Raw genomic sequence first — 25,572 nt, forward strand, 5'->3', positions numbered from 1 at the left:
TTGGATTAGCAATCCCCTGATTGCAAACCAAGTAAAACTCTGGTGTCTGTTTTTCTTTACTTAGTCTCTTTTATTTATTTATTACAAGTGTTCATTATATAGTTGAAATCCGAGAAAGGTTCGTGTTTTAATTTGTAGGGCAATTCACCCCTCCCCTCTTGCCGGCCTCCAAAGGGACCTACAGGAATATGGGCACTACAAGAGCAAGTGCCCCGAATTGGCCAAGAAAAAGAGTCAAGTGGCACCAAAGGGTAAGGAGAAGCCCAAAGAGACCGTTCCCTCAACAAAGAAGAGTAAGGAGCACATTGTGTGATTTTTATGCAACCAAAAGGGACATTATAGAAGTCAATGTCCCAAGGGGAAGAAAGCGGTCAAGGCTCAAGAAGGAAGCACAAATCAAGGGGGAGCCTCCAAGGTAAAACGAAAGGTATCATTTATTGAGCCTACCCCTTTAAATAATGGTAAAAAGCATGCTAGTTCTAATTTATACCATTTTAATTCTATTTACCATAAAAATAGGAAGCATGATGCCATTCAAGAAAAACACATGGCTCTTCATGCTAAAACTACCACACCTAAGGTTAGGAAGGTAGATAAGAATTTAGGCAATAACTCTAAGGATTTTAGTTATAAGCCTAGAAATAGAAATACTCATGGACTTAATAAAAAATCAAAAACTAAGGATTTATGGACAGAAATCAAGTCTTGAGGTCAAGACTTGATAAAAATAGAAAAGACCCTAAAAAAGATGGCAAATATCTTAAAAGGGCAAAATGAGCAAAACCTAGGTTTAGGACAACAAAAGTCATCCAATGGCCATAAAGGTTTGGGATACAAACTTAAGGCTAAGAAGGATGTAATTTCTTACCATAGGGTTCCATATACCTATGGAACCGAGTCTAGGTCTAAGGGTCAAGTTAAAAGTACAAGGGAAGTTATCCCTAGGAGTATTTTTGCAACTAAGGTGACTAAGACTTCTAAGAAGTCTAACAAAGTCACTAAAAAGATCACAATGGAAGAAATCCCTAGGGTTGACCTAGAAAGTGTGACCAAGGCTTCTAAGAAGCCTAACAAGGTCACTAGGAAGGTATTTAGGGAAGTTATCCCTAGTGAATACCTAGAGCATCCAAGGAGCACCAATAGGTTTTGGGTTCCTAGGAGCATTTTCTCTACCCCATAGATGAGTTAGAGAGTGTCAAGTCAAATTGAAAGGGTAGTTAATCTAATCATGATGAAGTTGACACCCAAGGAGCATTTTCAAGGTTATTATTAACTTTTGAAAATAAAAAGGAGTATCATTTACTCTTAATTGGAGTAATATGTGCCATAATTTGAGCATTTGGATATAATTATAATTGGAAAAATTAAGTCTAAAGAAATGTCAAGTTGGGAGTTTGACATTTTATTAGGGACTTAAGGGCAATCTAGGACTTAAATTTTAAGTTAGCCAAGGTTTTAGGATACTTAGATAGGTAATCTAGGTATTTTATGTTGGTTGCTACTCGGAAAACCTAGAGGTTCCACTGTACAAAAATTTTGTACAAAGGTCTGAACCTTTTCCTAACTACCATGTGTTCTTTTAAATTAAATTTTGGATCGCCTGCGGAACTTAACACGTTTGATCTAAAACTTAATCTATTTGTTCTTTTAGGTTTTGACTTGGATCTCCTGCGGAACTTAACACGTTTGATCCAAATCACCTAAGTTATTAATTCCATTAAATATTAATTTCCAAAATTGGTTCCCAGTACTGACGTGGCGAGGCACATGGCCTTCTTCGATATGGGAGCAACCACCACCGACTAGACAAAACCTTTTAAGGAAAATTAATATTTAATTTCCTAAAATAACTTTAGGTCAACCGAAAAGAACAATCAAATCACAAGGAAAAGAAAAATAAAAGAACACTATATCGAAAACAAATTCGAAACACTAGAATCGTATGCCTCTTGTATTTAGTATTATTTCCAAAAATAACTAGTATGATGCGGAAAGAAAAATTACTAGTTATACCTTTTTGAAAGACCTCTTGACCTTCTACCGTATTCCTCTTCTAACCTCGGACGTTGTGTGGGCAACGATCTTCCAAGATGAGAACCACCTAGGCACCTTCTTCCTTCTTCCTTCAAGTTTCGGCCAAGCACAAGAACTTCCAAAGGATGAAGAATTTTCCACCAACCAAGCTCTAAGGGATGCATGCTTTCTCTCCTTCTTCTCCTTCCTTGATCCGGCCACATCCTCCAAGCTCCAAGAGATGATAGATTTCGGCCACAACAAGAGGAGAGAAGAGAAAGGGAAGGGCCGGCCACCACACCAAGGAAAAGAGGGAGAAAAATAGAATAGAGTCCTTAGCCTTGAAGCCTCCTCTACCCCCTCTTTTATAATCCTTGGTCTTGGCAAATAAGGAAAATTTAATAAAAACTTCCTTAATTCTTTTGCCATTGAAAAGGAAAATTTATTTAATTAAAACAATTTTCTCTTTTCAAATTATAATGGTCGGCCATAACAAATAAAATCTCCAAGCAAATAAAATTTTAAACACCAATTAAAACTTCCTTATTTGCTTCCGGAAATTTATAAAAATTTCTCCAATAATTTTATCCCTTCATGATTGGTTTATAAAAAGGAAATTTAATAAATTAAAATCTTTCTTTTAAACATGTGGATAAAAAGAAAGTTAGCTCTATAAATTAAAATCTCTTTTAATCTACAAATAAGGAAAGATATCAAATCTTTTCTTAATCTTTTGTAGAAACTTATAAAAGAGAATATTTAATTTTAAACTCTCTTTTAAATCATGAACATGGTTAAAAAGGAAAGTTTTCTTAAAATTTAAAATCCTCCTTTAATCAACAAATAATGAAAGATTTCAAATTTTAAACTCTCTTTTAAACATGTAGATGATTTACAAATAAGGAAAGTTTTTACCAAAAATTAAAACCATCCTTTTAAACTACAAATAAGGAAAGAGATTAATCTCTTCTCTTAATCTTTTGTAGAAAGCTATAAAAGGAAATTTTTAATTTTTAAACTCTCTTTTAAAATCATGATATCCACATAAGAAATAATTTTAATAAAAATCCTCTTTAATATTCTAGTGGTCGGCCACCTAAGCTTGGGACCCAAGCTTTGGCCGGCCACCTACATGGCTCATCCACTTGGTCTTGGCAGGCCCTAGCTTGGGTTCCAAGCTAGCTTGGCCGGCCCCATTGGATGGGTAAGAAGGTGGGTATAAATCTCTATATACTAGAGGCTACGATAGGGACCGAGAGGAGGAATTGGTTTTGGTCTCCCGATAAAATTAAGCATCCCGTGCTCGCCCCGAACACACAACTTAATTTTATCAATAATAATTCATTCCACTAGAGAACTATTATTGAACTACCGCACCAATCCCAATTACATTTTGGGCTCCTTCTTATCATGAGTGTGTTAGTCTCCCTGTGTTTAAGATAACAAATGTCCACTAATTAAGTAAGTTACTGACAACTCACTTAATTAATATCTAGCTCCAAGAGTAGTACCACTCAACTTCATCATCATGTCGGACTAAGTCCACCTACAGGGTTTAACATGACAATCCTTATGAGCTCCTCTTGGGGACATTCTCAGCCTAGATTACTAGGACACAGTTTCCTTCTATAATCAACAACACACACTATAAGTGATATCATTTCCCAACTTATCGGGCTTATTGATTCATCGAACTAAATCTCACCCATTGATAAATTAAAGAAATAAATATCAAATATATGTGCTTGTTATTATATTAGGATTAAGAGCACACACTTCCATAATAACTGAGGTCTTTGTTCCTTTATAAAGTCAGTATAAAAGAAACAACCTCTAATGGTCCTACTCAATACACTCTTAGTGTACTAGTGTAATTATATAGTTAAGATAAACTAACACCTAATTACACTACGACCTTCCAATGGTTTGTTCCTTTCCATCATAGTCGTGAGCTACTGTTTATAATTTATAAGGTACTGATAACATGATCTTCTGTGTGTGACACCACACACCATGTTATCTACAATATAAATTAATTGAACAACTACATTTATCACAAATGTAGACATTTGACCAATGTGATTCTTATTTCTAGATAAATATTTTATACCAAAAGCTAGGCTTTTAGTATACATTCTAACATTTTATTTATGCTAAAACCTGCCATGATTGTTTGCCTTTTATATATCATGACATCATATTTATTTGCTTTGGCATTCATGCTTTATTATGAAAAATACTAAAAATACTATGTCATGTCATACATACATCAGGTAGTCATAAGAAATTTTCTTTTGAAAATTATTCATCTTTAATGTATGCCATAACACATCATACATTATTTTAATTCCTTGCAATTAAGGACCAAATGACATTTGTTAACAAGTAACACCCTTGGTGGATGTTCACAACCTCAAAAATGCCTAGGTAGATATACATGATCCCTAAACTAGGGTAAAACCAAAATTTTACATCTCACACAAACTATAAGGTGACTTGTGTGTGTTTTCGTACACATTAGATGCAAATGAGATGTTAGGATGATGAACAAAACTCAAGATATTGATTTAATGCATTCTTTTGAGTTTTTAGGTTCATCAAACACATAGTTATGTGTTTTCCAATCATTGGGAAAGCTAATGTACAAGTCATGTGCATTGAGCCCAAGGAACATGGTTGGATATTGGTTTTGAAAATCATTTTAAAATACTTTTGGAAAACCTTGGTGAATGCTATCTTTTGATAGTAATCATCATTGAATAGTTGAGCACATACTTGAAGAAAACCCTAAATGGTTTACAAGTTTTCAAGTTTGTGTCAATCTTTGAAAATATGAAGTATTTTCTTAGAAAACTATTTTTCCATGATACTATATGCCCTAAATAATGTCTACAACGATTTTTATGATTTTTGAAATTTTGTAGATTTTTCTAGGGGTTTCTGAAATTGACTGAAATGGAATTTCAGCTTTTTCAGAGCTTCAATCGATCACCCGATCGATTGAAGGGTCTCAATCGATCCGGCGATCGATTGAGAGCAAGCTTCTCGCAAACAGAATCTTCCTGGATCAATCCACCGATCGATCTAGCCCTCCTGAATCGATCAGTGGATCGATTCAAGCAGGTTCAATCGATTGGGACCCAACTCCAATCGATTGGGAATGCTGATTTTGGCTGGTAAAGCCTGATTTCAGCATTTTGGACCATCTTTAGTCTAGGTAACCATTCCTAACCTCTCAAAATATATTTATACACATTTAAGGGGAGTTTTCATGATGAGACCAAGGATGGATTGGTTAAGGAAGACTAAGTCGAAGTTTAGGTTGAGGTTTGGTTTCATTATTGAATTTATGAACCTCAAAACTTCTAATTTTAGGTTTCCTAAAGGTTTAGGGATTCCAAGTCATTGTTGGTGCAATGACAGAAGTTTCGTGCTTGTCTTTAGGGGGAGTTATTCTTTAAGGACATTAAAAATACTTTTCATACACCTTGGAAGGTGGTTAACCTTCTTCGCGGAAATGCTCAAGGTTGAGCATTTGAAAATAATGGAGAGTGGATATCTTCGTTATTCAAGGGGTATCTGCTCAAGGATGAGCATTTAATAATAGTGAAGGGTATGAGACCTTCGTTATCAGGTTGTGAGAAACAAGTGAAGTTGTGAACAACGTTAGGTAACTCTTCAGGGGGAGAGTTTGCTTATTTTGATGTGTGCCAATAGGGGGAGAATGAAAGGGTTTAAGTTAGACCTTCATTATCTAAGAGGGAGTTTGCCATCTTAGGGGGAGAACGTAGGGTTTAACTTACACATTCATTGCCTAGTGGCATGAAGGGAGTTGAGGCTATGGGATTAGCCTAACTTAAATGTAGTATTGTCAAACATCAAAAAGGGGAAGATTGTTGGTGCAATATTCCTCAGGTCAAGGTTGACCAAGTTGACTGAGCTTGGACTAAGTCAAGCTCGAGTCTTGATGTTTGGGTTTCGATGTTTGACAATACATGTAAACAACACATGGAGATTGCAAGGGCAATTGTTCATGTGGGGAGATTGTGAAGAAGAGTCAAGTAGGTCAAGGTTGACTGGATACTTGAATGAAAAATCCTGGTGAGTGAAGCCAGGTGAAAGACCTAGTGAGTGAAGCTAGGTAGTATGGGAAATCCTGTTGTGTGATGCCAGGTGAAAGACCTAGTGAGTGAAGCTAGGCAGAAGGAAATTCCTAGTAAGTGAAACTAGGTGAAAGTCCTGGTGAATGAAGTCAGGCAAATGAGAAGTCCTAGTGAGTGAAGCTAGGCAGAAGAAAAATCCTAGTAAGTGAAACTAGGTGAAAGTCCTGGTGAGTGAAGCCAGGCACAGGAAATCCAGATGGATCAAGTTTGATCAGACATCTGGTGTTAGGAAGTCGAAGTAGGTCAAAGGGATTGACCGGATACTTAGCACGAAGAAAAGTCCAAGTGAGTCAAAGGGATTGACCGCACACTTGGTGAGCAAGTTCTAGCAGGTCAAGGGTGACCGGATGCTAGGCATGATGTACCAACAAGTCATAGGTGACCGGATGTTGGTTTAGGGGGCTTTGGGCTTGATTTTGGGCAAAATCAAGGAGCTGGATCGATCAGCCGATCGATTGGCTCATGCCAAATCGATCGGCCGATCGATTGGGTGAGTCCCCGTGACAAGCTTCCTCCCAATCGATCGGTGGATCGATTGGGAGAGGCTCGAAATCGCACAGAATAGCGCTGGATCGATCAGCCAATCGATCCAGAGCTCCCAATCGATCGGGCGATCGATTGGGAGGTGTGATTCTGCGCAATAAGCCCTGGATCGATCTGTGAATTCATCCAGACGTTTCCTGAGAGCACAGAGGCGCTCTGGAACGATCGACTAATTGATCCAAAGCCTCCCCGATCGATTGGGAGCAATCCAATCGATCGGGATCCGACCGTTGGCGCAGGATATAGCTGTTGGAGAGCGCTTCTCTCGGCAGAACTCACGGCTTCCATCTCTGATCCTCACAGCATCTCCACAGCATCTCTCTCAGGTTCAGATCGCTAGTTCTTGAAGGTTCTTGGAGGCTTGTGCTGGTGCACGTCCAAGTCAAGAGGCCAGGAAGAAGTTAGGTTAGGGTTTCGTGTGCAAACTTGTAAGCTTTTGCTTGTATCTTGTTTTCCCTTTCCTTCTTCTTGTACTGAGAGCTTGTAAGGCTTCTCCGCCTTCGGTAGTTACCGTAAAGGAGGGTTTTTATTAGTGGAGGGTGTGTGAGTGTGTGGATCCTTGGATTAGTCACCTCTTCTTGAGGTGGATACCAAGTAAATCCTTCGTGTTAGCGTTGTATGTTTTGTTTTTTATATTTTCCGCTGCATATCATTGAAGAAACAATCAACGAGGAGCACGAGGAGCGCGCCGAGCTATTCACCCCCCCCCCCCTCCCCTCTAGCTACATATTTGGTCACGACACCAGCAAGTGTTGGCGGTCGAAAACGCCACCGCGCTTGGCGACGTGTACATCGACAATGAAAAAAAGGAAAAACCCGATGGAAGAAGGTTACCTGAAGAAAATGTCGTCGGAGAGGAATGTCGCCACTGGAGAGAAGATATGCGCACGCAAGAGAAAGGAAGGGCATGGGCACCCTAATAATTTCGGGTTTTCCGACTGAATTAAAATTCTGTCGGTAATTACCGACCGAATTAGAATTCCGTCGGTAATTACCGACAGAATCTAGGATTCCGTCGGTAATTACCTCTGAAATATAAAATTCCGTTGGTAATTACCGACATAATTCTAATTCCATCAAAAAAACCGAAATTTTTTTGCATTTCCCAATGAAAATTAATTTCCGCCGATAATGTTGAATAAATACCGATGGAAAAATATTCCGTTGATATATTTTATTGGTAAATCAAGAAAATTTTTAGTGTCAAAAATTTGTTTTTACAGTAATCTACTCTCCATTGGTAATGACAAATCAAGCATTCCATAAATTGTTGCAGGAATCAAGATGAAACATTAACTAAAATGCAATTTGACAAAGTATAAAGTTCTATAAAAATTAGAACAACACCGATCACTTCATGGCCTTATTCTCGATTAGACCAAGTATCAAGCATGCTTTGCTCCTGACAAGGCACTGCAAGAACTAAAGTTGTGTTAAAAATAATTAGATATTGTTGCTTAGCTTGCTTTTGTAGGCATCCATGGCACAGCTTTGTAAAAAGATCCAAGTCTTGTGCGAGTAACGCATATATGTTGGCCAGCATCAATTAAAAAAAAAACAATGAGAGAATACGTAAAGTTGTACTCTTCCTTTGGATCTTTACTTGAATTCATAGCACGTACATATACAAAGAAGAAGAGGAACTCAAAAATAGCTGGAGAGTCAGCACTGTGCATCCACCCAAAGCTGCGAGCAAGATGTCTATGTTGACGGCAGTGCAATTGAGGCACATACTGATGAAGATCTTGCCTGCGCCCGAGATGGTGGCACAAGGGAAGGCATTCCGCATCTCAAATCACTTGGAGATGGTTCGGGACAGCCTTTGGGCTATCAATTCCTTCCTCATGGATAGCACTTGTTGGGTGGGAGAGTTTGAGCCGCCCGATGTGACAGATTGGATGAAGGATGTGGGTGTGGCCGTTGAGGATGTGGACAACCTACTGAAGAGGATCCTAGACTACTGGGAGCCGAACGAAGAAAATGAAGCAGAAAAGAAGATGAAGACGAACAACTTCTTGCATCCCTTGGTCAACAACAACATCCGATCGACAAGCAACCGTCGGTCCATCCTACTAGAGCTCAAACAGACCGCCTGCTTGTTGAATTACCTAGTCAAGGGAGGGATTGCTTTGGGCCTCAGGATGGAGATGATGGATTCCATGGATCCAAACCATGATGACTACGCTGCTATTCTAAATGAGGAGGTAATAGGAAGAGATGAAGACGAAGACCAAATCATTGATCTCCTTCAACAGCAACAATGTGACAAAGATGGAAATGTACCCTTTATCGTTGCCATAAGAGGTAGTGATAGATGTGGGAAGACAACCCTAGCTCGCAAAATCTACCATCACACTTGGGTGCGCCAACATTTCCAACATCGAATATGGTTGGATGCTTCATCTTTTGAAGATTTCAACAGCAGCATGATCGCCAAAGAAATTGCTAGATTGTTGACCCGGAAGCCATGTATGAATGTCGATTGTTGGCCACTTATCAATGAACATCTTTATGGAGAAAGATACTTGCTCGTCTTGGATGACGTTTATGTAAGTGATGATTTGGAATACAAATGGGAGGAACTCAAGATGAATCTCCTTCATTGTGGTGCACCTGGGAGCAAAGTCATCGTCACTGAGTATCCTTATCTCGTATATGAAAGAGGCTTCAACGTAAAGGAATATGAATTAAACCAGCTGCCTGAGGATGCATGGATAAGATTATTGTTAAGGTATGCAACATTTGTCCATCCAATAGAAGATAATAACAGCATTCACAAAGAGAAGTATCCTCCAATCGAATGGAGACAACATTCTTTTTTAAGAAATTGTCTAGGAGCAAAGTATATCGGCCTCATGTTTAGGTGGAGAGACACTAATCAATGGCAAGAACTAGCTGATCAGTTTGATGCTTCACCATACAATTCTATTGTGTGGATGCACTCAAAATATTGGTCAATTGAGGTGACACAAACATTTCTTTATGAGTTATTGTTTGAAGGATCTTCAGATGAAAGTTACCGTGAAGAAGATGTGCTCCATATGTTGGTTGCTGAAGGCACTCTAACAAATACAAGGCGTAAGAGGAGTCTTGAATACATGACACCATATACAAGGCCTCCGGCGGATCTTGAATACAAGTCAGATTTCAATTTAGATTTATGCTTTTTCAGAATGAAGGTTGGTGAAGTATCAAGTATACCACCGCAATGCCGCCATCTGAGTTTGCTTATGGATTCTAAAAATATTTTAAGATCTAAGACAGCTATTGAAAAGGCTGGGGTAGCCAACAAGCTGAGAAGTTTGGCTTTGCATAGGGAGGAGAACAAAGAGCCTATTTGTCAAATAGAGACAAAGATACTCGAAGGTATGTTTTTAAATCTCACTTGTTTAGGTATGTTACATATGAGAGCCATCATGATTGAAGACCTCCCTAGTTCAATTGTCACGTTGCATTTCTTGAGATACCTCAACCTTGCGGAGAACAACATAGAAACACTACCGGAATCCCTCTGCAACCTCAGCAATTTGTGTGTTCTAATTTTATCGCTTTGCAAAAGGCTTAAGGAGCTCCCAAGGCGAATCCACAAGCTTAGAAAATTGCAAATTTTGAAACTGTCATGTTGCCTTGGGATTCAGAAGTTGCCGGAGTCAATCACTCGCCTCGTGAATTTGAAAATTTTAGATGTTGGAGGTTGTTGTTGGCTTTCGAAATTGTCTGATGATTTGAGCAACATGAAGAACTTGGTGCAGCTTAAGATGAATGGATGTGCATCATTGACTAGAATGCCGGGTGAAATCAAGCAATTGACAAACTTGGAAGTGTTGTGGGGATATGATGCTGTAGATGGTCTTGGAAATGTCATGCTGCCAGAGTTGCAAGCTCTTACAAATCTTGAATCTTTGCATATACAACACCTTGAAAGATTAATATCAGTAGAAGCAGAAGAAAAGGATATTACTCCACCCACTAGTTTACTAAAGAGTCAACTTCTAAATGAGTTGATACTGCATTGGGAATGGTGGAATGACATGACTACTAAAGGAACTTCCAAGTCCACAGAGCAACTGATCGAAGGCTTAAAACGTAACCTACGAGAGTTGAAGGTCTTCCGGATCATTTCATACATGAGCAACAAACTCCCAAGTTGGCTGATGAGGGAGGGATCAGTTCCTGTTCTGAATAAATTAACTACAGTTCATCTTGTTAATCTAAGGAGATGTGAGAGACTACCACCACTTGGATTACTACCTCACCTGCTGATGGTTGCAATAAGTGGTTTTGATTCAGTTACAGAAATAGATGATGACTTCTACGGGGAGGGTAGCCCATCTCCATTTGATAAGTTGTTGAGACTCACATTCTCTGAAATGCCTAGGCTAGAGAAGTGGGACCCACCTTCATATTTTCAAAATAACCCAGAAAAGTCCGGTGAAAGTTATTTTAACCAGCTTGAAGAATTGACCCTAATTCAGTGCCCAAAGCTCAGGGAATTACATGTGCCTATTTTCGTTTCTGATTATTCTCAATTGAAATTGAAACTGTGGTTGAGCAATGAGATGCTAATGCCTACTTCTAAATTCAATGATTGGGGGAGCCTTCAGGGAATCCGTAAGTTGCAAATATTTGGATGCCAAGAATTGAGGAGTCTACCTGATGATATAAGGGAGATCCACTACCTACGGGCGTTAGCAATAATAAATTGCAATAAATTGGAGGCTTTGCCAATTTGGCTCGAACAAAAATTAAGTTTGGAGTCCTTGTGGATATCTGGTTGCCCTGCGTTGTCATCCATTCCGGAGGGATTGAAAGTCGAGGGGCGACTGAGAAATCTGATTGTTGAAGCTTGCCCCAAACTGAGCCAGGTATTATTCTAGTCTCCAAAAAATTTTCACAATATATACCTGTCAAATGAGTTTTGTAATACTATTATTATTATTATTTTACTTTGAATTGAATTCAATCAATCCTGTTAAACACTCTTTCCTACTTGCCAAAGTATGACTTAAGTTTGAAGTAAACGTCTATGTGTGCTTTAAATCACAAATATTCTGCACATGAGGCATCTTACTTAACCACATAAATATTTTGGCTTCTTAGGTGTCATGCTCAGCCTCATAACTCTTTAATATAATGCTTGAAATTGATAACAATTAATGCATTTGCTTCTTCTTTTCTTATTTTAGCGACCTTTTTTTCAGTTATTGGAGTGGTGCAATTGTGATTTTTGATCAATGTGTCCCTGTGCATATTCATGTCTCTTAACTGTTCTTCTCCTCCTCTGATTAGTCCTGTTTGTTTTTAATTTGTTTCATTCTGTGTTAAAACCTCCTTCCAATGGTCAGGCACTAGTAGGAATAATTCTTTTTAAAATATAATGTGGATGTATTTAGCTAAATTTGTCGATACATTTAATGGATTGAAACTTCATAATATAATAGCTAGCACTGAATAGTATTGTGCAAGAAAAGTTATTGGTAGTTTCACTAATTTAATTTGTTCGCAGGAGTACATGACAGATGAGGACTATCTTTTTCTTCTTTGGCAGGGTTAGCCATGTCGTGACTTTTCAAACTCATTGCATAATGGGAAGGTTAGAGTCTAACCCCTCAGTTACTTTGTTAGAATTTTATAACTCACTCACTTTACCTTTTGCCATTAGGATAACTTCGTGTTCTCTCATTTTCGTAGGTTGGGTCAGCACAACAAACTTTGTTATTGTCTATTCTATATCTTCTAATTAACTTTGCTGTTCCAGTAACGAGGACATAAAGTAAAGATGAGAGAGCATCATCAAAGTTATACACCTACCTTCGAAGAGTACTTGTATGATTTATTGAGTATTATTCCGTTGCAAGTAAATAAGCTATGGAAGTGCAACTTAGCTGGTTATACTTATATAATGTTCCAAGTGTTGGGTTTCCGGATGAGTGTTTTAAAATTTTGTTTCAATAAATAAACAGGAAGTGAAATAATAATCTAAATTATTACAATATACACATCACATATATACAAGATGTTGGTTATTGTATATAATTGATGGGTTTAATTGAAAGTTGTGCATATGAATATAAACCGAGCCCATTAAAGTGATATAACTTAGGTTTATTGGGTTTCGGTTGTTGGATGTAGACCTTGTATGTGTAGAACCTATAGTCTTGCATCTATTATTATTTATATGATGATAATAGATGTTCAGTATATATATAGACTTATAGTCCCGCATCTATTATTATCTATGGGCTGATAATAAATGTCCACTATATATAGGGTTGGTTCCCAAGGGTTTTAGGGAAAATTTTTTACCTAGCTTTTGGTTCCTCATTGACCTAAAGCTTTTCGGCGGCGTCATCCCCTAAGCCCCTTGGAAGACTTTTCTTTTCTTTTCGCTACATCTTCTTCCACAGGGATTATTTTTGGACGACGCTAAAGACAAGGATGACTCTTCAATCCGGTTTCTTGTCATATTTATTTATATATTTATTTTTCTTATGTCATGTTTTGATGAAACGAAAATTCATGCTCACGTGTTCTTGTTTTTCCTATTCAAATTCTTATTTTGATTGTTTAGAATTCATGCGGTTTAGGTTTTTACAAGAACCATCACATGATTCACATATGCGCCAGACATAACCACAAATTAAAGTGTTCATTTAGGAATTATACCTGCAAGTTTGTAATCAAACTTGTAGAGAGCGTATGTTAGCCTCGCAAGGTCAGTCTTCATCAGAATCAACTGGAGTGGAATTAGAATCAACCAAGCGACTCTCGGAAGTCTCGTCTCTATTCGTATCCACGCTGAGTTATCCTCGAAGCGACTTTGCTAAGTCACAAGTCGTGTCTTCACTTCGGTATTAGGGATATGAAATGATCTGAGAGTGAGATTATAATTTGAATTGTACCTAGCGGCAATTACAACCAGTTGACACAAATCAACTGGTGGCTACAACACTTGCAACCCATTAGAACCTCACAACTGGCTACCTAGAGCGAGTCCGGCAACACCTCAAATTCCAATAGCAACTATTGCTCGCCGAACAGTGATCCTGACTATGGAATAGTGTTTCCTACTGTGAACAACACTTTTCGATGATGAACAATATTTTTAGATGGTGAACAGTAGTTTCCGACTCAAGGAGGACCTTCCTCCCTTCCTTCTTTCAGCGGTGGTCTAGCAATGGTCCGACGGCTTCCACAGCCCCTAGGTGCTACCTTGAATAGTGCCAGCATTAAGCTTCGGCAACCCCCTTTACTAGTGGGTGGCCACGGTAAGAGAGGAAGAAGAGTGTAACTACCATGGGTTTTGCGAAGAGAAAATAATGGGTTTGGATCAAATCCAAAACCTCATCCATAACCCAAAATCCATACCTATTTAACGTAAGTTTGGTTTAAAATCAAACTAAGTTGGTTCAAAACCAAACTGCTTGGTTCACTAACCAAACTCTCTTTAATTTGAACCAAACTAATTTGGATTATAATTAAACCAAAGAGCATTCAATCCGTCTTCATAAGATGCGACCCATCAATGATTTCGTTCCAATAAAATATTTTTCATATTTTCCATTCGTCTGTATAATCATACTCAATCTCTCTCAATTTGAGAATCAAATTCTCAAACTCGTTTTATGTATCTCAGATAAACTTGTAGTGTGTGTGATTTTATAGGTTCTGATTTATATTAGTCGTCTATAATTAACCATTAACTACAAAATAATCATGAATGGCACTTAGTAGTATATCATGATCTCCAATTATCCAAAATATCAATTGTTGATTCTAGAACCACTTCTGAAACTTTCAGCAACTATAGTGAGTCATGTCTCATTCCTTTTACTAGTCTTATACCCACTTGGTTCAGTGAATGGTCTATGTATCAGTCCCCATTAGGTTAATTACGTCACACCTAACTCAAGTAATACTTCCTCATCCTGTAAATTCAAGTTACTCATGCATGTGTCCAAAAGTCTCATACTCTTGACATGCAATGCTTTGACCAAAGATTTTAAGTAACAATCCTAATGAATGAACAGAGGGTATACGTTTCCTTTTTGAAGAAGTGGTGAACCCTTTGTTGACAATTCAAACACCTTTAGACACTTCGACTGATACCTAATTATCATGGGGTCACACCTCCAAGGAGATGCTTGTTTATGATATTAAAGTATAAGTTTCCATGACCAAAGTGACTTGAATACCTCAAGTTAAAGGAAACTTGCATTTAAGTTACAGTAAGAGCTTCATTGACAAATCCATATATGTAGAGAACCATATGAAGTTTTACAGCAGGTCTCTCCAATGAACTAGTCATCATAACTGGTATCCACATTTAACTCTCGACATTCTAATGTCTCTAGCCAGTGAGAAGTGGCTGCTTAGATAAACTAAGGAGTATAACACGTGCTAGTCTCTTATAATTGATGATGTCTGAGTTGATCAATTCATCTACTAGGAAATATTTCAATATATTTATAATTACACGTGTAGAGATGCTTACTAGTTGTGATCCAACCACACGTTCTGTAATGCTATGAATTGTATTGTGGATATTTAGTAAGGAAGTTTAAGATCCAATCAAACACATAGAGAATGTGCACTTAATAGTGAATCTCTATTTATCCAATAAATAGTACATTTCATAAGGTGATTTACCTTAGGATGTCTTTAAAATATGACATACTCCCACTCGGCATAATGTCAATCACTATGGTATCCAATTCCACAAGTCTCTACATAACTCTCAAACTCGTTTTAAGGTAGATGTTTCGTAAAATTATCCACTAGGTTCCTTTCGGTGGGAGCTTTCTCTATTTGTATTTCTCTTCTACTTTTGATCTTATTGATCAATTGATAATGGCAAAACACATGTTTAGATCGTTGATGAGACCTCAATTTCTTGGCTTGGTCAATGGCCTTATTATTGTCGTAGTAAACTGGCACTGCTTTACAATGCTTGGAACCTCATCCTAGTTCAATGATGAGCTTCTAGATCTAAATTACTTGCATTGCTGCTTTAGAAGTTGCAAGGTATTTCGTTTCATTAGTAGAATCTGTTGGTGCAATCGACCTAAGTTTTGATCGGTTCGATCATGGTTTTGATGTGTGTGTCAAAGAGTTTAAGTTAAGCTTTTATAGGTGTTTGATATGTGTGTTTGAGTCTTGCAGGACTTGGTGAAACACACATGAGGAGCTTGGTGCAGCTAAGCTTGGGAAGCTCATCCTAGGGCTCGGATCCTTGAGTCGGTGAAGGATAGTGTGGAAGACATCCGAGGGATCGCCGGACAAGGAGCAACGAAGTGGAGCCGAGGGAAGCGGACTTCAAGGCAACGTGAAGGATGGCATGGAGAGGAGCCGCGGGCTCGGCTGCATCTGAGGGACGAAGGCCAAAGAAAAGGACTTCAAGGGCGACTCCGGAGAGGATGAGTGTGAGTGTGTAACAAGGTGCAGTCCAGTCGATTGCAACTTTTAGCAGTCAACTGCACCAGTCGACTGCATGTTTTAGCAATTGACTAGCAGCGAACAGAAGCATTCTATTCACTCAGTCGGCAGTGACCAGTCGATTGCTAAAACTAGCAGTCGACTGGTAAATGACCGTTGGTCAACCGTTGGTACTACAAAGTAGCCGTTGGCTACCTCCAACGATAGCACCAGTCGACTGATGGTTTTGCCAGTCGATTAGTACCGAGATGAGTTGATATGATGATCAACTCTCTCCTCTTATTTATAGGAATATTTGGGGCTTGAAAGAGGTTACTCATGCTTGTTGAATAACTCCTTAGCAATTGTCCAAAGCTTCCAAGTCATTCTCTTCCTCCTAATCTAAGTCTTCATCTTGTAAAAGGAAGAGAGTTTTATGAGAGGTTGTACTCCATCGAAAAGGAGTAAGAGCTAGCCGGAGATTGCCGGGGATTGATCCATCGAAGGGTCAAGGGTTCGTCCACCTCAAGGACATGCCTTGGAGTACGAGCAAGCAATCTCCGAACCACGTAAAGGAATCATGTTAGCGTTTGTATTCTTATTTATATTCATTGTTTTAGTTTTCATATTTCCGCTACGCACTAACGTCTTGTAGAGAAGAAAGCGAATTGGGGGTGGCCTAGCTATCCAACCCCCCTTCAAGTCGGTCACCGATCCCTTACAGAATCTGCAACGGTTTCTTGCTTAGAACCTTTCCAACTTATTGCACCTCCATTTAAAGTGAATACGTATCCAGACTTGGGCATGGAATCATCCTTATCTATATAGACACTGGCATCATTATACCCACGTATAATCATATTTGTTGGATCGTGAGCAGGGGGGGCAGTAAATCGCGTAATTTTAAAAACTTGTCTTTTTCAAACTTTAAAAACAAGTATGAGTGCATAGCGGAAGAAAATAGGCAATAAGAGAGAAAACAACACACGTTCGATTTTACTTGGTTCAGAAGCTTCAGCGACTCCTATTAAAGATCCAAGTCTTTTAGACCTTTTCGATGGATAATCCACTAACAAGGAATCAAGTACAAAGAATAAAATAGAAAGTGTAACGCCCTACACTTCCTTTAAGCAATAAAGTAAATAACTTAAAATAAATTTTACCAACACAAGGATGTAGAAGTTGTGAGCTTAGGTGTTGGAGTTGATTCATCTACAGCAGTTACATGAAGCAGCGTTGTAGGGAAGTAGCAGAACGAAGTTAAAGCAGTCAAATGATTCTGAAAAAGCATAGAAGTTGATGTTTGAGGTTGATGTTCGAGGCTCTTTTTAAAGACATTTTTGGTAGCCTAGACCGAGACCTTTTCGATCCTACTTCGTCGGTTAATTATCCACCTCTGAGCACCTGGACCACCTCCGGGCACCTGGATCACTAACGTGGTTGCACCTCGGCGAAGCTCTATCCAGTAACCTGTATCCACTCCCAGACGTAGAACCAGCCCTAGGCACTTGGATGCTAATGTATGCTGGCCAGTCAGAGTGCACCAACTCAGCTGTTTGAGTGACTAGATTCACGATCATTCGGACGCCTGGACCTACTTTGAGTGTCTGGGCCTTACTCGGGCGCCTGGAAGCCCTCTTTCCAACTTTCACTTCCTACACCACAGAGTTAACATAATAAGCATAATAAATAAAATAAATATTTTGACAATCATAAGATTGTCCAGTTTTGATTTCGGATTTTGCTAACACCCTAGGTCAGACCGACGCCTACAGTTCCCTCAACCGGGAACACGTCCTCACTAGATCTCTCCTCTAATTGCTTACCTCACTTACCATTTGCTGACTTACTTGACTCTTAACCAACCAGGTCTTCCTGCCATATGCCCCATTTGGACTTTAACTAATTGTCAGGTCCTACAGACCCAACTGGACTTCCTGTAAGATATCAACCAATCTGATCTTCTTGTGCTAGTTATCAACCTAACTGGACTTCAACCTGGGGTCAAGTCCCATCAAGTCTTTTTGACCTGCATACTTGGTAAATAGGTTAGAAAACATAATACTTAGCTTTAATCTATTTGTCATTCATCAAAACCTGAGTTTGACCATTGATACTAATTACACCAACAATCCTCCTCCTTTTGATGCAATGACAACCTAAGTTAAATTTGGAAAAAAAAATATTTAAAAATAACATAATGTTTAAGAGGAAAAAATTAATTATCATTCTGCTCATTCTCTTAATCATTGTTTGGTTATAATTTTTAAGATGTTTCATATTTTTCATACTTACCTTTACCCTTCCTCTTTGCATTCATCAAAATAAGTATGCATAGTACAAATGAATAACATACACAGTCAACAATTAATGTGTACTATGAGTAGAAAATTAAGTTTAACTTTCAGATCTATTTTAGGGAAATTTTCAAAATAAAAAGTATCAAGTGAAATTGAAAGAATTTCTAAAACAATCTTTTTCAAAGTGTTTGAAAAAGTATTCTAAGGAATTTTTCAAAGTCACTTTTTAGAGAATTTTGCCGAACATATTCCAGGAGAATTTTAAAAACAATATATTAACAAGTATATTCCAAGGAAAAAATTCAGAATATTTCAAAGAAAATTTTCAAAGAAATTTTCATACATTATTCTACATTTTTAAAAGAATTTTTTTTTAAAATAAATTTTAAAGTAATTTTCAACCGATTTTTTTAAAATATTAAACACAAATCTTGTTTCAAATCTATAAGAGGGAGAATTTCAAAATATTTAATATTTCACAAGCTATTTTTCAAAATATTTTCAATAAGTTAAAGGGAAAATTAAGTAAATAAATTTTTCAAGTTGTTTTTGACAAGATTTTCAAAGTAGTTTCTAAAATATTTTTCAGAGTATTTTTCAAGAAATTTTCCAAGTATTTTCAAGAATTTTTTCCAATTATTTTTCAAGAAATTTTTCAAAAGATTTAAAAGAAATAAATTTTTAAAATAGATTCTCTCCGTTAATATGATATTTCATTTAAAATATTCATCTATGATTCATCCTTAGTTAAATGTCTAACCTTTAGTTACTAGATAGAAGTGCTCATTTGATTTGTCAAGTTAAGCAAAATTATCCAGATAATTGTTTATTAAGAAGGATTGTTTTAATTTGATCAATATATTGTGGTATTTTTTTACATAGATTTATATTGATGCACTGAAATAAGCATCTAAAGTCTAAGCAATGCCCTATACATCTCATACCATTCTAAATTTTTGAATACACAAGCAGGGTAATCTTAATGTACTTGTGAGATACTGGCTGAAACTATAGGTGCATACTTTCTAAGGGAAAACCTAGGCTAAATCCATAAAAGTTTGAAAATATAACTTAAATAAAAATAATTTTTGCAAAACATAATTTTGGGGAAAACATGATTTTTTTAAAAAAAACATATTGAAAAATATCCTAAGCTAAGTCCATAAAAGTTTAACTTTGAAAACATAACTTAATAAAACTAAGTTTTGTGTTAAAAAAAATTGTGGCAAATATAGTTTAGTTATTTTGAAAATCAAAAGTTTGAAAACTTCATTAGGAAATTATCAAGAACATAAGCTAAAGTCAAAGTCAACTATAGGCAAAATGAACAAGTCAGATCCAAGTCACTATAAATCAGTGTCAAGATACAGAATTTGATCATCTACTATGAAGATGATGGTGGAGGAGGCCCTGATCTCCAGGATCATAGCATATCCATCAACTCGAGGTGACGAGTCTACTCGTCCTCCCTAAAACTGTATATCTCCTTCCACAAACTAGTCAGAGACGGCTCAAGATGGGCAGAAGACTCCTCAAGTCTGATGACTCTGCCATCTAGAGTAGGAGGGGAGGTGGAGGTAGCTGAAGAAGATCAGCAAGAACATCAGGCATGTCCTCCTCTGCTGAATCTGGGTCAGGCTGAGGCTAATCCTCTGGGTCAGGCTGATGTTGGTCCTCTCTCCTCCAAGACATGACCCCATGACCATCTATATGAACACCAACTAATAATAGGTTCCTAGCACTTACTATGTCAAATTCATTTAGGACTTTAACATCACCCGAGGCAACATCAAAACCTAATGACAATAATAGTGAGGTTAGAATGTGGCAATAATGCATGTGGGTCTAGGTTGTAACACCCCAAATTTCATTGTTTGGAGTTCTAAAAGTGCTTATAAATATTTAAAAATGCTTTAGGAATATTTTAGAGATTTTTAAGAATAATTAGAGTATTTTTATGAAATTTTCGGAGTTCATTTAGTATTTTTACCAAAAGAAAGAAGTTGCATAAAATAAAGAGGTTCGGCCGAGGTTCGAACCCGCGACCTCCGACCCGATCCAAGATTTAAACGAAGTGTGATAGCCAAGCGCTCAAGTAGATATTTCGTGATCAAAGTGATGGCGAAATAAATTTAAATAATAACCGAAACCGAGAATACCCATTGGTATAAAAAGGAATCGAGTTATTTCCTCACGACCAAAACCCTCTCATCCTCTCCTCTCTCGCGTGTGACGGCGCTGCTCGGGCGAAAACGAAGCCGAAGCTAGGGCTTCGCCTCCGGCGGCCGGCCAAGGGGTAATTCCGTGAGCTCTTCACAGATTCGAGACTCTCTCGTCGAGGAGAACACGTAGGCACGAAGAAGAGGCCGAGATTTCAAGCCTCTGAAACCCTAGAAGCTTCTCTTCTCGGCTGTAAGTTCAAGAACATATAGGTAAGTGCTCTCGCCTATAGTAGGAGTAGTTTTCGGATCTTTGTTTCCTTCTTTAGTTTGAGTTTTTCAACAGACAATTAATAGAAGTCTAATTCCAGTAAGTTTAGATTTTCTTTTGCTATTTATGGGGTACGAACACTCCCTTACCCTTAGCACGTTAGTTGAGTTTTCTTACTTTTTGATTGTGCATGTTAGTATTTCAGTTTTTAGTTTTGTTACTGATTTAGGGAGCATGAACAGCATGTGTTTTAAGTATACCATGTTGGTTTGCTCTGTTACTGCAATGAATAAGAACAGCTTTATTTGAACCATGCCGTTTAGACCTTTTCTGCTTTCCAATTAGCACGGATAGCCTTACCTACGCTCCAGCATGCAGTTTTAGATGTTCCTTTAGCATCCCAGTTTGCTTGTTTTTAGTTCATGTTGAGTGATTGAGCATGAACAGATCACATATTTGAGTAGTTATAAGTAAGAAAAGACCAAGGATTTAATTTAATCCCAAATTCCAGAATTTGAGATCAAACATACACCAAGTGTTTGAAGAAATGCCGAGGCACTTCATTTTAGGAGTATTTAAAGATAATATGTATTTTATTTGAAAAGGCTAGTATCCGACTTTCGAGGTTGTCGTTAAATAAATCCAGGTGACCAATTCTGAGGTCTTGGCCCTAGTAAGACCAAGGTCTTTACCCTCATAGGACTGGTGGCTCGCTACCTCAGTTTCTATTAGGGAGCGCGCAATGGTACTAAGTCTGGGTCCGAGAGATTATTATTTTGAAGTATAAGAGTATAAGTTTGGGAATAAATGAAATAAGCTTCACATAGGTTTAAAAACCAGAAAGTTTAGCTCTTTTATTCTAGCATGCTGTTTAGACTTTCTTACTGCTATTTGCAAGCATGAGCAGCCTTACATGTTTAGCATTTCAGTTTGTTTTGATTCCTCTGTTAGCTTGACAGGTATGACCAGCCGGTCCTTTAGCTTTGCAGTATTGATTTCTTTGATTTCGGTTCCTTTGCTATTAGATGAGCATGAGCAGCTTTTCATTTAAAGCATTCAGTTTCTAGATTCCCTTTTGTACACATGCATATCTGAGTTTTGTGAGTTAGATAGCGCTTACTAAGCATCCGCTTATAGTTACATTTCCTCTTACTGCGGATAAAGGAAAAGGAAAGCTACAGTGAAGGAAGGCGACAAGGAGGTGAGGGATGGATGTGTGATGTATGGACTATGGAAGCCTTGGGACCTTGCTAAAGAATTTATTAAGATTAATTCCTTATTTAAGTTGATAAGAAAATTTTGGAATCGGATTTTCTATTTCGTGCTGCTAGGGGATTCATTGATGGGTTAACTATTTTCCTTATTGTTAGCTAAGGTTGCCTGAAATCTTGATATGATACAGTCATTACACTTGAATTGCATGCATTAGTTGTTGTAAGTTACATGTTCTGTTCTTATTTTCCGGATCAGTTAAAGGGGGTTAAGTGTTATTATCTTTCGAGTAAGCAATATCAGTTAAGTAAAATGAGTAGTTAAGTAGCGTCCACCCTTAGAGAGTAGTAGTAAGGGGGGTGGTCGTTACATAGGTGACTCATATTCCAAGACCCAGGTCCTTTTGACCTTTTCTAACAAGGAATCGAGTACAAAGAACAAAACATAAAGTGTAACACCCTACACTTCCTTCCTTTGAGAAATAAAGTAAACAACTTCAAATAAATTTTACCAACATAGGGTGTAGAAGTTGTGAGCTCATGTGTTGGAGTTGATTCGTCTACAGCAGTTGGGTGAAGCAGCATTGTAGGATAGTAGTAGAACAAAGTTGGAGCAGTCAAATGATCATGAATAAGCATAGAAGTTGACGTTTAAGGCTACTATTCGAGTCTCCTTTTATGGGCATTTCTAGGTGCCTGTACCACCCCCGAGCGACTAGACTGAGACCTATCCGATCCTGCTTTGTCACTCAATTATCCACCTTCGGACACCTAGACCACCTCCGGGTGCCTGGATCGCTGACGTGGTTGCACCTCTATGAAGCTCTATCTGGTAGCCTCTATCCACTCTCGGCCGTTTGAACCAGCCATACGTGCCTGGATGTTGACATGTGTCGGCTAGTTGGAGTGTGCCAACTCAACTATTCAAGCGATTGGATTCAAGATTGATCATCCGAGCATTTAGACCCACTTCGGATGCCCGGACCTCTAGGTTCCTGGACTCTACCCAGGCGCTTGGATCATACCTGAGTGCCTGGAAGCCCTTTTTCCAGCTTTTATTTTTTTGCACCACAAAGTTAGCACACAAGTATAATAAACAAAATAAATATTTGGATAGTCATAGGATTGTTCAGTCCTGACTTCGAATTCGCTGAAACCCTAGGTTTTTTCCAAGTATTTTTCAAGAAATTTTTCAAAAGATTTAAAAGAAATAAATTTTTAAAATAGATTCTCTCCGTTAATATGATATTTCATTTAAAATATTCATCTATAATTCATCCTTAGTCAAATGTCTAACCTTTAGTTACTAGATAGAAGTGCTCATTTGATTTGTCAAGTTAAGCAAAATTATCCAGATAATTGTTTATTAAGAAGGATTGCTTTAATTTGATCAATATATTGTGGTATTTTTTTTATGTAGACTTATATTGATGCACTGAAATAAACATCTAAAGTCTAAGCAATGTCCTATGCATCTTATACCATTCTAAATTTTTGAATACACAAGTAGGGTAATCTTAATGTACTTGTGAGATACTGGCTGAAACTATAAGTGCATACTTTCTAAGGGAAAACCTAGGCTAAGTCCATAAAAGTTTGAAAATATAACTTAAATAAAAATAATTTTTGCAAAACATAATTTTGGGGAAAACATGATTTTTTTTTTTAAAAAAAAACATATTGAAAAATATCCTAAGCTAAGTCCATAAAAGTTTAACATTGAAAACATAACTTAATAAAACTAAGTTTTGTGTTAAAAAAAATTGTGGCAAATATAGTTTAGTTATTTTGAAAATCAAAAGTTTGAAAACTTCAATAGGAAATTATCAAGAACATAAGCTAAAGTCAAAGTCTAACAAAGTCAACTATAGACAAAATGAACAAGTCAGATCCAAGTCTATAACGCCCGAAAATTCTCAAACTTGCATTAGAATTAGTCTATGATTTTTATGGAATTTTTAGATATTTTTCCGGAATTTTCCGAGTAGCGGAAGTAGCAAAACTAATTAGAAGAATAAAAAAAGGCTTAAGCGGGAATCGAACCCGGGACCTCTCGGATCCGATAACTTTTAGTTAGCCTTAGTAACCGGTGAACCCAGCAGGGCCGTGCTGAGAGAAAGGAGAACCAATTATATTTATATTAGAGTTGGATCGGGTTATCCACTTAATATAAATAGGAAAAAACTTAAGTGTGGGTTGGGTTTTTAATTTGGTTCGACAGCCCTCTCCTCACAAACCTCACGCCACTTTTCTCCAAACCCTCACCGACGCCAATCTCTCTTCCTCCTCTTTCTCTCGGCGCACCAAGGCTAGGCCCCCAAAGACATCTTTCGGCAGCGGCTCCGACACCAGGACGCTCCCCTTCGCGAGAGGAACGTGTTGGCACAAGAAAACTATCGAAAGGATCGTCTTCTCCGGAAACCTAGCAATTTGAATCGTAAGAAATTACGAATAGAAGGTAAGAAACCCCTCACCTGCAGTATAAGTAGCTTCCGTTTGATTATATGTCATTAGATTAGTTATATTGCAGATTTTTTTTATAGACGCATAGGGTGAATTCGACCCTCCTCGCAGATTTAGGGGTTTAGTGAGCACTTCTAGATGGGTCGGACACGTATTCCCTCTTCAGTTGGGGTTTTAGACGTTGTCGGGTGCCTAGAAGTGGTCTCCCTAATAGAGAGGAGAGTTCGGGCACGCTAGGTGTTCGATAAAATAGCTAGTTTAGCGAAAATGCACCTTCGGCATTTTTAACGGCTCAGTTAGGTGCGTTAGAAGCATTTCTTCAGTACTTTCAGTTTACTACAGGTTATATGGATTAGATATCCAATGAGTGGGCTCCCACAGTCGCTTCTAGGTTTAGATAACCTAGCTCTAGGTTCAGATAACCTAGAAACAACCAAATAAGTAAGTATTAGCTATTCAGTATTTTATTTTCAGTGGCACTGTACTGGATCAGATATCCATGAGTTGGACTCCCACAGTCGTCCCTAGGTTTAGATAACCTAGTTAACCCTACTAAATTCGGGACTTGCAAACCCGGGGCTAGTTAGGGATGAGCGCACAGCAAGTACAGTTGCCGGGCCCAAACAGCATGATTATGTATTTTCACTTATATCTATTAGCTTTCAAAGTTTATTCAGATATGTGACTATAGCATCAGAACAGCACTAGTTAGCTCAATTATAGTTAAGTTTCAGTTCAGTTTTCAACATAGTTTATTCTAGTTGATGCTATGATATGATTATATGCTTAGTTTATGATGCATGCCATGTTTCAGTGTTTATACCATGTTTCAGTATGCCATGCTTTAATGAGCTCAATGCATGTTTTCAAATAGCATGATTTCTAAAGCATACTTGCATCGCTTGCATGTTTTGTGAGGTAGATGGTTTCTTACTAAGCTTTAAGCTTCAGATACTATTTTTCCTTATACTGCAGATAAAGGTAAAGAAAAGATGGATTAGCAGAGGGAGCTGGAGGACAATGCAAAGGATGGTG

At 37.8% G+C, this 25,572-nt stretch overlaps 2 protein-coding genes across 2 annotated transcripts; both read left to right on the forward strand.

Annotated features, from left to right (window-relative positions):
• The first annotated feature begins 8,416 nt into the window (after window positions 1-8,416).
• On the forward strand, window positions 8,417-10,440 carry LOC122022841 (putative disease resistance protein RGA1). Its single transcript, XM_042580955.1, has 2 exons — window positions 8,417-10,085; window positions 10,358-10,440. Exons 1-2 carry the CDS (start codon window positions 8,417-8,419, stop codon window positions 10,438-10,440), a joined length of 1,752 nt encoding a protein of 583 aa, XP_042436889.1.
• Window positions 10,441-10,448: 8 nt separating this feature from the next.
• LOC122025632 (disease resistance protein RGA2-like) lies at window positions 10,449-12,314 on the forward strand. The gene is made up of 2 exons (XM_042584465.1): window positions 10,449-11,584; window positions 12,226-12,314. Exons 1-2 carry the CDS (start codon window positions 10,454-10,456, stop codon window positions 12,271-12,273), a joined length of 1,179 nt encoding a protein of 392 aa, XP_042440399.1. The 5' UTR covers window positions 10,449-10,453; the 3' UTR covers window positions 12,274-12,314.
• Window positions 12,315-25,572: the final 13,258 nt, after the last annotated feature.

The sequence above is a fragment of the Zingiber officinale genome, chromosome 9B, assembly GCF_018446385.1.
Source record: "Zingiber officinale cultivar Zhangliang chromosome 9B, Zo_v1.1, whole genome shotgun sequence".
Lineage (NCBI taxonomy): Eukaryota > Viridiplantae > Streptophyta > Magnoliopsida > Zingiberales > Zingiberaceae > Zingiber > Zingiber officinale.